The sequence below is a fragment of the Xiphophorus couchianus genome, chromosome 7 (assembly GCF_001444195.1).
Source record: "Xiphophorus couchianus chromosome 7, X_couchianus-1.0, whole genome shotgun sequence".
Taxonomy (NCBI): Eukaryota; Metazoa; Chordata; class Actinopteri; order Cyprinodontiformes; family Poeciliidae; genus Xiphophorus; species Xiphophorus couchianus.
The window spans coordinates 12586302-12599060 of record NC_040234.1 but is presented as its reverse complement, the minus strand read 5'-3'; the positions used below and the strand labels follow the sequence as shown (position 1 = coordinate 12599060).

The 12759-nt window shown below is 39.4% G+C and overlaps 1 protein-coding gene across 1 annotated transcript; it reads left to right on the top strand.

Moving 5' to 3' along the window:
• The first annotated feature begins 92 nt into the window (after window positions 1–92).
• asb11 (ankyrin repeat and SOCS box containing 11) lies at window positions 93–11433 on the top strand. Its single transcript, XM_028022846.1, has 7 exons — window positions 93–994; window positions 5687–5766; window positions 5862–5969; window positions 7406–7556; window positions 7638–7775; window positions 9607–9795; window positions 9873–11433. The coding sequence occupies exons 1-7, from the start codon at window positions 907–909 to the stop codon at window positions 9995–9997; spliced, it is 879 nt and encodes a 292-aa protein (XP_027878647.1). The 5' UTR covers window positions 93–906; the 3' UTR covers window positions 9998–11433.
• Window positions 11434–12759: the final 1326 nt, after the last annotated feature.

Genomic DNA, 12759 nt, shown 5'->3' with positions numbered 1-12759 from the left:
GCAGGTTAGAAAGCTATATCCAAGGCTTTAACACCTCACAAATGTGAGGTGTTAAATCAATCAATCAATCAATCAATCAATCTGATAATCCACAGATCAGTCAAGAAGGTCAAGGTAACTCTGGAGGAGCTGCTGAAATCCACAGCTCCAGTAGGAGAATCTGTGCAACTATCAGTCATGCACTTCATCTGAACTTCTACTTGCAGTTTCCCTTAAACCAATAGGAGAAGATGTGGAGGAAAGCAGACTTCAATTTTATGGCCCAGAAGCGAAACACTAAAAGTGTGGTGTATAACTGACTTTGCACATCACCATGAACGCACCACGCCCATAATGAGACTTAGTGGCTGTAGCATCAAGCTGTGGGGATGAGTTTCTTCAGCAGGGACACCAAAGCTGGTCAAAGTTAAACTGAGATGTGCTGGGCAGCAAGGCCTGAATGGACTAAATCTCGAACCAATCTGTGATTATTTTTGTAAGACCTTCTACATCTGGTTGTATAGATTCCTTAACTAATATTGTCAAACCAATAATATAAACATCACTTTCTCATTTCACTGAAATACCAAGAATTAAAACAATCTTTTTGTTGACCCTCACTCCCAAAACCTTCACAGCGTAGCAGAGTTGCAAGAGTGTATTAGCTGTACTTCCATCCCCATCGTGCCTATAGACCACCCAGACTATACACAATGCCTTTCTCTTCATATGCACATGTAGAAGTGTTTTTCTCTAAAACATTCTCCAGGACGGTTGCCACTGCTATTGTTATTTATGTCTTGGCCAGTATCCTGAGAAGCTGAAACGTGGGGGAGGTAACCAACTATCCAGATAAGAGTTGGAGCAAGGCCGAGTTCAAGTCTGTGTTTCATGTGATTTGAAAGAGTTTGTTGTTCCTTGACTCTCATGATGGCCACTATTTCCACGAGGTCCCAACCTTTGCAAAACCGTTTGTACATCTACAAAGGCCTACCATGCAACTCGCTGATGGCTGGTGAGTGTTTGTCTTCGCTGATTTTTACTGTGGCAGCTGGAAAGAACGTTGTTACTTTGTGACACCCGGACGGGCTCTTCCTTAGCCAAGCAAAAACAATGGTGGATATTTTCCACTGAGTTCAGGACTTAAAAGCTTGAATTGCCTGACAATTACTATCTCCAAAGACTTGTCAGTCACTTTGGGGTTGTTGCTTGTTGCGTTTAAAACAACCGAGGCTCCCAGCCAGACCTCTACACATCATGAAGATGCTTCTGAAGTCTCGAGCAGTGCAGTTTCCTCACAAAGCCCCACAAAAGCCAGGGCGCTTTCTGTCAGCAGAGCTAAATCCTTGCAATCCTCTGACCGTCCTGCCGCGGAAACACTTGCACCTGAAACTCAAAGGAAAGAGAACGAAGACCTGCAGGAAGGAAAACAGACGTGGGGAGAGATTTTGAGCGACGCGGCGTTTCTTCTACCTGCTGCGGGGGTCGCAGGTGCAGCTATCGGCCTCCTGAGCGAGGCAGTGACTCATGTGGAGGCTTTCCGGGCCGACAGCGACAGAGCTGCCTCTCCAGAACCTGAAACACCGAAAGTCAAACAGTTCGCAAAGCAGAGTGCAATTATGCACCCGTCCTTCTCTGCGACGTTGCATTCTGATTCAGAGGAAAGGGACGACAGCACACAGAAGGATGCTCAAATGAGCATCTTATCAGATTTAGGAAACGATGCACATGAGGAGGAATTCAATGATCCTTCAGAGCAGGAACCGGCTGAGCAGATCAGGAAGGAAGAAACTTTTGAAAATAAAGAAGGAGAAGAAGAAAGCTCTGAAGAGGACGATGATTCCAAGATGACTGAGACAAACACCGGTGATGAAGAGCAAAAGGAAGATGAAGAAGCGTTGGGAAGTGACGTGGAAAGCAAAAGCGAGGATGAGGAAGGAGAAAGCAGCGAGGCTGCAGGGGAGAGTGAACCTGGAGAAGATGACGATGATGAGCAAGATAGTGAGTCAGAAGGAGAGGAGAGCGAGGAAAAAACAAGCTCCAGCGTTCAGGAGGAAGGTGAAGAAAGTAACAAAAGTGACACAAAGGATGCTGAAAGTGAGGAAGAGAAGAGCAGCGTGGAAACGGGTGAAGGAGTGAGTCACTCTGAGGCGAGTGAGGCAGCCGAGGAGGACGAAGGTGGAAGTGAAGAGCAAAGTGATGAGAGTAAAGGAGAGGAAGATAGTGAGGTGAGTGAGGATGAAGAAGAAAAAAGCGGTGAAGGATCCGAGAGAGAGCATGGTGAGAGTGAAGAGGAGGAGGATGAGGAAGAAGAAGAGGAGGGCGGGGAGGGCAGTGACACGGCGGTGTCTGAGGAAGAAGAAAGCGAGGAACCGAGGCAGTCTGATGAAGAGCAGGAAACTGAGAAAGAGGAGAGTGGAGGAGAGGGGGAAGAAGTCAGTGAGGAAGAGGAGGAGGAAGGAGAGCTTTCTTTGAGTGACGAAGAAGCTGAACAGGAGGCTACAGAGGATGAGGAGGAAGGAGAAGGGGAGAACACAGAGAAGGAAAATGAGGAAGAGGAACAGGGGAGCACAGGGAATGAGGAAGATGAAGGAACGGATGAAGAGAGCAAAAGCGAGGAGGAAGAGCAAAGCATGGAAGAAGATGAGGAAGGAGCAGAGGAAAGTATCTCTGCTTCTGAGGAAGAGGAAGCAAGTGAGGAAAAAGGAAAGGAGAGTGAGGAAGAGGAAGAAATAGATGAGGAGGAGGAGGAGGAAGAAGAAGCAGAGGAAGAGGAGGAGGAAGAAGATGGAAATCAAGAACAAGATGAAGAAGAGGAAGAAGAAGAACAAACAGAAAAAGTTGAAGTAGAAGAGGAAGAGGAGGAGGAGGAAGAACAAATGGAAGAAGATGAGGAAGAGGAGGAAGAAGAGGAGGAGGAAAAAGAAGAGGGTGAAGAAGAAGAAGATGAGGAAGAAGTGCAAGAGACGGCAAAGAAACAGAAGAAGAGAGAGAAATCAACAGGCTCAAAGGGGGCGGAGCCACCGTCTTCTTCTTCTTCTCCTCCTTCAGGGAAACGGAGAGAAGCTCCCAGACCCGCTCCAAGGAGCAAACAGAGAGACGCAGAGGAGAAGAAACCAGAAGAATCCAAGCAGTTCTGGAACGATGTTCTGCCTCAGTACCTGGACCTGCAGTGACTCCTACTGCCTCATCTACAGATACTGTTGCCATGGTGATACATACTGGTTTCTGAACTGGGGCTTCCATGCCTTAAGGTGGACACTGGTCTGTGGCCATCTTGAACTTTCACTTTCTAGAAGAGAGGCAGGAAATAGTTGGGTTTTTTTTAATGAGGAAAGTTGATACTTTTTGAACATGTTCTGTTGCTGCCTCCTGCTGGACATCAGTATTGTTGCACTTTAATAATGCGCAAATACATTGAGTCAATAATTATCCTCATTGCTAGTCAAACTCAATCAGTTGCAGTTGCTGGTGTTACACTAGATGACACATCCAGGAAAACAGTAAAATCAAGCAATACATCACACAATACATCAGATTGTCGTGCATTGCTTAAGTTTTCTCTCAATGAATCACAATATCATAGAAAAGTCAACGTATTTCAGCAATTTGTTTCAAAGGGGAAAACATAAAACATAAATTTATTACACATTAGCCTTTATTTCTGCAAATTTTAATAATAATTGATCAGATTTTCCTTCCACATAACTTTCCATGCTTATACTAGGACACAGAACATTATTATATATTATACACGAACAGATATTACAATACATATACTAATATTTATTATAATATATTTTATTTCTAAATCGAAGCTCTTTTTGTTCTTATGTAACATTCCAAGAACGTGAATTTTGGGCTTTGGGTTAATCCTCAACTTTAAGAAGTGAATTCTTAAAATGTCTCACTTTGTGTTATGAATCCATAATATACTTGAATTTAGCTTTTTAAATTATATTACTGAAGTAAATGTACTTTTTAAAGAAATTACATTTATTGAGGTGCACTTGTGATGAATATTTGATACTGTAGTCAGCACTATGCTATTTAATGTAGGATTGTCTCAAACTTAATTCACTGCAAGGTGTTTCAGTAAGTGCAGTTGAAGTAAGTTCAGGTTATTAAAGTGAAAGTTACTTTATTTCTAAATCCAAAATATTTGACATATGAAACACTAGTATAATTCCAATTTTCTGGTGCTAAAATCTCCACCATTTCTATTTTATTTGCTGCTTTTACTGCTTGCTACTTCAATTCAGTTATAGTAAAGCATTTATAATTAAAGAATGGTTTAAGAAAAACAAATCAGAGCTGTGTGTTTATAATAAAGCTACAAGGCTCATTTCTGTAAAACAACAATAAAGTTGTTTTCTGTTGCCTGATTGCTTCTTGTATACTCCTTCCGTTTCCATCTGCTTGATGTAGAGTTACTTTAGTGAGTCACTTTACTTTCCCTGCATGATTAGTCATGTTCCTATTGTTGAACGTTGTCTGAAGCTCAAGAAGCAGGCAGGTAAAGAAAATGCAGTAAAAGAAGGATCTTCAGAGGAAGCGAATTTGTAAAAAAAAAAAATCAGCTGCGCACACCTTGACAGAAACAAAAATACAAACTTGTCTCTGAATAACAACCTCGTAAATGTACTAATTATCAATAAAATGCACTTACGTTTTTGCATGTACCGTGACAAAATGCGACTGATATTGAATGTGACAAGCGATATTTTTGCAAAGCACTCAGTCTGAAACTAAAAAGAGAAGCTGAAATGGATCCGCCTTTTGTCATGCAGTTCATTTCAAAATTATTTGTATATTTAGGCCTAATGTAGGTCTTCACTGTGTTATTTAAACATGACATAGTAATAATTTAGCTGATTATTGTAAGTTAACTTTCCCCTACTGTTAGTGACCAAGATGTATTTCAGGTGTGGACATGAAGGACATAATGTTATTAGCAAGTAGGGATTTTCTGCATGACACCAGAAATGTTAAAGCTAGCCAAAAATGCATGCTGTGCTCCTTTTTAAATTGCAATTTTCCAAAGAAAAATTGTGATTTTATACATTGTGGAGTTCAAATATAAAGCAATCCTTTAATTCTGAGAACATTTTTCTTTTGACTGGAAGTAATGTTAACATTTTGGAGTCCAGCCTTGTCAGTCTGTGAAGGAAGAAAAAAAGGAGAGATTATGATGACAAGGTGGCATTATTATATATACTATATGAACAGTTATTATAATACATATACTAATATATGTATTAGGAGTTCTCCTTGTGTAAGCATAAACTGTCAAAATACCTGTGGAAATGTTCAAAAAGCTGTTAAGCCATTAAAAAGGGAGTTTATTTTCCCCTGAGGGATGTCTGTCTCCTCCTATCAGAAATCATCTTCTTAAATCTAAATCTGCCAGGGGTGTGAATACTTTTGGGCTTGACTGACCCGGAAAAGAAATCAATATTTTTTGAATGTAATAATCTTTTTTTGTTGTTGTTTTAAAAGTCATAAATAATGGTAAACTTGTTTCTATGTTTAGACTCTAGCTTTATTGCTGCATTGCAGCTGAATGTGTGGTTGTTCACATCAGGCCCTGGCTCTCTCAGATTCCCCCTGCCCCCCGTCTTTACTCCTGGCCCCTGACTCAACGCCGGTGGATGCCCTGCCTGCTTTAAAGACTGTCTTGTTTTTTTGTTTGCTTTTTTTGTCACAGATACGTGTTCAGACAGAACTCCCCTCCATGAGGCGGCCTATCAAGGCCGACTCCTTCACCTCATGACTCTCATTGCTCAGGTACAAAAACAGTTCTGTACTAGGAATTATCTTAATTATCTTTCAATGACTAGATGGATTGGAAAAAGATTACACATTTAAACTTTTGTCTGCAGGGCTTCCAGGTAAACACTCTCACCCTGGATGGAGTCTCCCCTCTTCATGAGGCATGCCTCACAGGTCGCTACGCCTGTGCCAAAGTCCTCTTAGACAATGGTGCAAATGTAAGAAATGTTATTCAGTAATTCAGCCTCAGAGTTGAACATGAACATGATGGCTTTGTGTAAATGTAGAGTTGGGTCCAGTCACAAGACTACATACACTCATGATTACCGGGATTGGCATGACAGTTTGGTTCTTTTAATAATGAATTTGAACGGCTCATTTTATTGATATTGGGTTAACTGTCCCTTTACAGGTTATAGAGAAACAAAAGTAGAGAAACCACTTTTGTTTCTTGCCTCAGACTCGACTTCTAAGTATGGACTGCAATGTTTAATGGGGTCGTGTTCGGGATCCGTGTAGAACTTTATTGTTACCCATTGTAAAGTCAGTTTATTGTGGCGGGTTTCGGATCATTATCTTGTTGCTCTTAAGTGGGGTCAAGTTTCGACTATCTACTTGCTGATTTGAGGCTGACAAACTTGGTGTTAGCCGTCTTTTTTCATTCATTTATCCACTTAAACCAGCAAAACCAGTGATGAAATGAGGTTGAACCCTTTCTGTCGTTTGTCTCTTGTCTGACGAATCGGCTTTTTGTTCTTTTATGTAGACATCCGCAAATTTCAGTCAAGCTTGTTTATTTTGGAGCAGGGTTGTTTTTCTTGGTCTGCAAACTCAAAGTTTATGTTGATATTAAACTCACTTCAGTGCAATAATTTCATGCGATGACAAATTTTAACTTTGATGGATGGTGAACCTCTTGCACACCTTTATCCAGCTAAGCGTCCCAACAAAAACACACATCAGCACAAATCTGTGACAGGCTGCTATTAAGCTTTGGAAAAAGCCTTCCCAACCCTAAAATTGGTGTTTGAAGTCTGTGTTCCTGCCAGGAAATTAATCAGGCGCTTTAAATGAGCTTTCAAGATGTGTGATCAAATGTCCAGCTTCTGTTACGCCAGAAGCTTGTAAATGGCTGCAGATGGCTCGCAGTCCAAGCGAAAGTTTGTAAGGGTTCAACATCTGGGCATATTTTTGAACTCGTGTGGAAAAACGACATGCCACAACAAGTTTAAACTTTTGCATCTTCTTCTTATCAGTTCATTTGGAGCCAAAACATTTTTTTTTAAATTATCAAAATTCCAATTTAACGGCATGGTGGCTGTAAGAAAACTGTACCTGTTCCAAGAATGTATTTTAACACACACAGAGAGTGTATTCAGTTCAAACATTCGAATGTTTAACAGACACACTTTCAAAACAACAAAAGTCAAACTGCACAAAAAAAACCCGAAAGTGGAAGTACTTATTTGTATTTTTATTATTTAATCTTTTCTGGTCAAAGAAAGATACATTTATGTACAACAAAGTTTTTCTCTCTCATCCAAACGCTTAAAATTCATAATGTTCAAGTATCTTCAAATGTTTGATCATTTTCTGGATTTAAATAATGTAACATTGGGTGACCCAGGTAAATAGATTTCTTTTCCCTTGTCAGGCTCAGGCAGTGTCAGCAGATGGCGCCACACCTCTCTTTAACTCCTGCAGCAGTGGAAACGTAGCTTGTGTCAGACTCCTCTTACAGCACGGAGCCTCCGTCCACACCGACCACCAGCTGGCTTCACCCATCCACCAAGCTGCCAAAAACGGTGTGTGGCTGTTAAAAGCGATGAGCATAAAGGTGCGATTTGTTTTAGCGCAGGTTTGTGAGACGGTGTCTTTCTGTCCAGGTCACAGAGAGTGTCTGGAGCTGCTGCTGCTGTCGAGCGGAGCCCAGATTGATTTGGAGATACCAGGCGTGGGGACCCCGCTGTACGCCGCCTGCAGGGCTCCGGCAGCGGAGTGTGTGGAGCTGCTGCTGCGTTCAGGTACCAGAAGAAGCTGAATAACGAGGAGGAACCGTTTGCAAGGCCTCACAAGTTTACTTTTTAGTTTCTCACTCTTGTTAGTTTGACTTACAGTCAAAATTCAGTGCAAAAAAAGAAAAAATAAAAATAAGAGAAAAAAGTCAATGTTGGATTGTAATCTGTAAGGAATAAGCCCGGATGACTTTAATGAGTCTCTGACGTCAGCAAGCATGTGGCAGACAACAGTGGCAATGAACCACTCTTTTTTTACCAGCGAGAAATATATATTTACTAGGTGTGAGACTTTAACACGTTAATCCATTAATTACATTGATCTTAATCATATTTTTAAACGCATAAATGTCACTCAAGAAGAAATTCCACATTGTTATAATGTGGTGCTTGTAAGTGCAAATTTGAGGAAAGAAATTCATTTAATTCAGTTTGGAATAAGACTTTCACATAACAAAATGTGCAGTGCTGTGAATACTTTCTAAATTCACTCAATGTACACAGTGAGTGCAAATAATTGATTACTGCTGTAGCTCCATATGTGGCTTTATAGAGCAGAGACGCACATTGCTAATGACTTAGCTTTTGGCTAGGAGTACTTTTATGAGGAAATAAAAACCAGCACATCCTCCTTTTTAAAGGGATATTATATATTTTCCAGGCACATAGTGCCATTTTATAGCCCAATCAAATTACTACGTTACCTTCAGTTGTTATAAAAAAAATCCTGCATATGTCAAACATGATTTAAAAGAAATTTGACTTTGTCACCTTGAAATTGGTGACAAATTCACCAATTTCTTCTCTTGAAGAATTGAGAAAAAATTGTTGAATTCGAAGCATTTGCTCAGTCAACATCAAGATTTCTTCTCTGACTTTAACCGTTATTGTTTTGGAAATAACAGTTTAGAAAGATTTTCGACACAGATATTGTTTTTATTCCACTACCGGCTTGTTTGTTTTAAAAACTTCAATTCTGTGGGATTTCACAAAATTCACTTGTGATTTATGAATTGCTGGCGGGAGCTCAGAGGTCGTCTTTGTGTTTTTATGACAGAAATGTCTTGTAAAAAGAGGCTGTAATAGTAGTTTTTGTAATCGTTTGTCTAGGTAAGAGAAACAAATGTTGTACACAGGGTTAGAAGATAACATACAGAAACACTCGAACAAATGAGTAAGTCTTACATCCTGAATAATTTGAGTTGACATGATCATTCAGAAAAAAAGAAAATGTTAGTTAATAGGAGGAATATTGTTAGTTATCTAATTTTGACATATAATTTTGACATTATAAAAACAAGAACTATTCTCTGATTTGAAGACTGACTGGACAAAATTACACAAAAAATTTATTTCTCGATTGAAGTTAAATTAAGTGCAATTTTGCCACCTCCCTCCCCCAGGACAAAGACGTATTTCTGCCAAATTGAAAAAACTGTTGTGAAATGAATCCCTGAAGAAGCCAACTATCTGCGGCCGTCTAACAAAACTTCACATTCAGTTGTGGCTTTTGTTCCCGCTGCCGCCGGGGTGATTTTCAGCCGTTATGCCGTCTAATTGTCCGGCCGCCCTCCATCCTTTTCCATGGAAACAGAAAGCAGTGCTTCACAGTTCACAGCAGCATACATTTCAACGCTTTTCCAGAGCTGTCTGATGTAACGAGAAACCATTTAATGTATTTATAGCTCTAATTAGGGTTGATGTTTTTACTCCATCATTACTTACTGTACATGCTTTAATTTTCTCAACACAAAGGGTTGGGAGGGTTGCCCGTACTTCAAATTGATTTTATTTTGTCTTCATTCTGATATTGAGAGTTTTTCTCTGTGTGTACATGCAGGTGCAGATGTTGGCTCTGGATGTGGGCAGATCAGCCCTTTGCATGCTGCGGTTTGTGCTGGAGAAGCAGACATTGTTAAATTTCTCCTGGACTTTGGGGCAGACAGAGCCAGCAGGAATGCAGAGGGAAAAACTCCTCTCGATCTGTCGGCACCAGACAGTGCGGTTCGATTTGCTCTGGAGAGGAGAGGTGTGTGGAACGATCTACTCGCCTTTGTCAACTCCCTGAGAATTAAGCTTAAACGTGGTTTTCTCTCATTGTTTTAGCTCCCTGCTCTCTGTCTGAGCTTTGCCGTTTCTGCATTCGCCGCAGTCTTGGGCGACCTCGTCTTCACAGAACCTCCAGCCTCTTCCTTCCTCACAGAATCAAGAACTTCCTCCTCCATAAATGACACATCTGTTTGCTACATAGACCTCCAATCATCGACTGTCCAGGTAAAATAGTTACAAAGGAATAATATTCTCAAGACTACAACTGCACATTTATGTATTTTAGGACAATATTGCTTTTAAAATCATATTTGATATTTAAGCTGTACTCACAGGTTACATTTTAAATGACTCAGACTTTGTATGTTTGTACTTCAAGTAAATCTGTCTAACATCCATTTCTTTACAAAACCTTTAAAAGGTGAACACAGCCAGTTGCATATCTGGATGTTCCCTTTATTTTCTTTGTTGAACTGTTTTCTGAAGCCTTTGTGGCTCCACAGGGAGCTGTCTGAACGTCAGATAAATCACAGTCTGTTGTGGCTCAAGAGAAGAAGCTTGATAAAAATGAAATAAACATTTTGCTGAGTTTTTAAAAAAGTGAGGCTTTTAGAGTTATGTTATATCTGCAGTGCGGCATTTTTGTAACAAAGGTTCGTTAAACACCTGATTCATCCCAAGATTGCCCAAGGAAGGATCTCTGACTAATCAACAGATGAGGAAAATGTAATCCTTTTAGATAAACAGCATTATTCCTACAATTTGTTTTCTTTACCCTCAATAAAATGTTTCATAGCTGCCTTTGGCTTCAATATAACCTTATCTCAGCATACTCGATGTCTCAACTGACTGCTACTGTACACACATGCAGTTTCCAAATTGTACTCAGTACATCTCAACCATAAACCAAATAAAAATATTAAACATAAAGGTCAAGATCATGACAAAAGTAATGTACCATGTCTGGATTTTACAGAATACTGTGAATTTCACGTACTTGTACTATCTTACTTTTAAGAACAGGAGTGACATACAATCAAAGATGTCTAATAAGTCAGGATTAGTCTTGATTTCTCACAATATTTGTTTAATTTTGTCATGTTTTCATGCACATAAAAGTGTGAAATTAGCTTAGAAGATACAGCAGGAAGGAAGGAAGGAGGGTTTGAACAAAGTCAGGACCCGTATACCCAATGACTCCTAAGCCTGAAAGTACTTCCTTACACATCATTTTAGGAAAATTCTTACTTTTACTTCAGCCAGCATCTTAAGCCTTAAGAGAGCTCCTAAAGTGATCAAATATTGTATGTAGTGAGAATTTTAAGTTACCCTAAAAGCAGGTGGAAAGATGGATAGAAAGGAGCAGAATGTTAGTGATGTGCCAACAGTAGGCACTGCATGTTGATGCTGTGTGGCAATTGATAAAATTTTGTATAGTTTCATCATCATAACTCACTTTTCTCAATCCAGTTTAGCTTGTATGATCGATTAATTTCAATCAACAAATGTGGAATGACCTTCAAAAGGACGCTCATGCTTGAATCACTTTTTCACACAGTTGTGTATGTTTGGACTTTCTCCCCTCCTTTATAATAAACACCTTCATTTAAAAACTGCATTTTGTGGTTACTTGTGTTATCTTTGAATAATATTTAAATTGGTTTGATGTTCTGAAGCATTAAAGTGTGACAAACCTGCAAAAAAGAGAGAGAAATCACGAAGGTTCAAATACGTTTTCACACAACTGTTCTGTATCTCTGGTTTCTCTGAGCTCCAACGTAAATGATAATTAAAAAAAGCAGCAGAAGACTAGTTTGTATGAATTAATGTACTATACCGTTCAGATATGAGAAAAGGTTGTATTTATTTTTTTTTTTTTACATGAATTGGGTTTTCATCATGCTTAGGCTTGCTTTAAAAATCTATTACATAAACCAATTGAAAACCCATGGAAAGTATTTTGGGAACTGATGTTAGTAACAGAGAGCATGTGCCAAGCAAAGACAACAATTAAAGAGAAGTAAAATATTTTAAGAAGCTGATTAATAGCTTCCATGTATAAGATAGACTAATGCAATATGCCTCCTGATCCCACTAGGGACAAGGGTGTTAGAAAATGGATGGATGGATAATGGAAGATGAAATATTTTTGAAGTGGCCCTTAAAAGTGCTTCACACAGAAGTAAAAGCAGGAGGAGAATGTAGAGCCTTTTGGATTTACAAAGAAAAGAAATATCACCAGAAGAGGTTCAATGGATCTGAAGTGATGAATGGAAATTAGTTTTTCTGATAACTCTGTAGGTAAGGGGGCTGACTCAGTACATCAAACCTAAACCCAAAAGAGCTTTTAAAGCAGGCAATACAATTCTAAGAATAAAGTCTATTTCTCACAAGAACCAAAAACTCAAGTGGAAGTCACAAAGTTGTTTCTTTTGCTTCTGTGAATCGACTGAAACCCAGCTGGTTGGGGTACCAGTGTCATACAAAATCCTGACTGCATTTGATTCGGTGCAGTGAAACACATGCGATTTGTTCTTGTTTTCTGCTTATTAATTGCACTGCTGTTGTAGTCTTGGTAACAGGCAGCTCCGTTTATTAAGAAATAACATTAGATCTAATTAAACATGGGAGGGGGGTCTCGAGTGAGATTCAGAATGACACAAAATGCAGGAAACAAATAAGTGTTATTTTTACAGTGCTGGACTGTAAAGGAGCAATCTGACTATTACCGGGAAAAGTCAAGAGTCAGGTCTAGAGATGTGGATTTAGTGCTCAGATCAAATTGACCAGATTTACAGCATCCCAAAGTATTCACACTCCTTAAGCATTTTCCCATTTTGTCTCATTTCAACTACAAACTTCAATATATTTCAAAAGGATTATGGGAAACGTATTAACACATAATTTTTTCACAATTGTGCAGAAAATTTCAATCACATTTCAC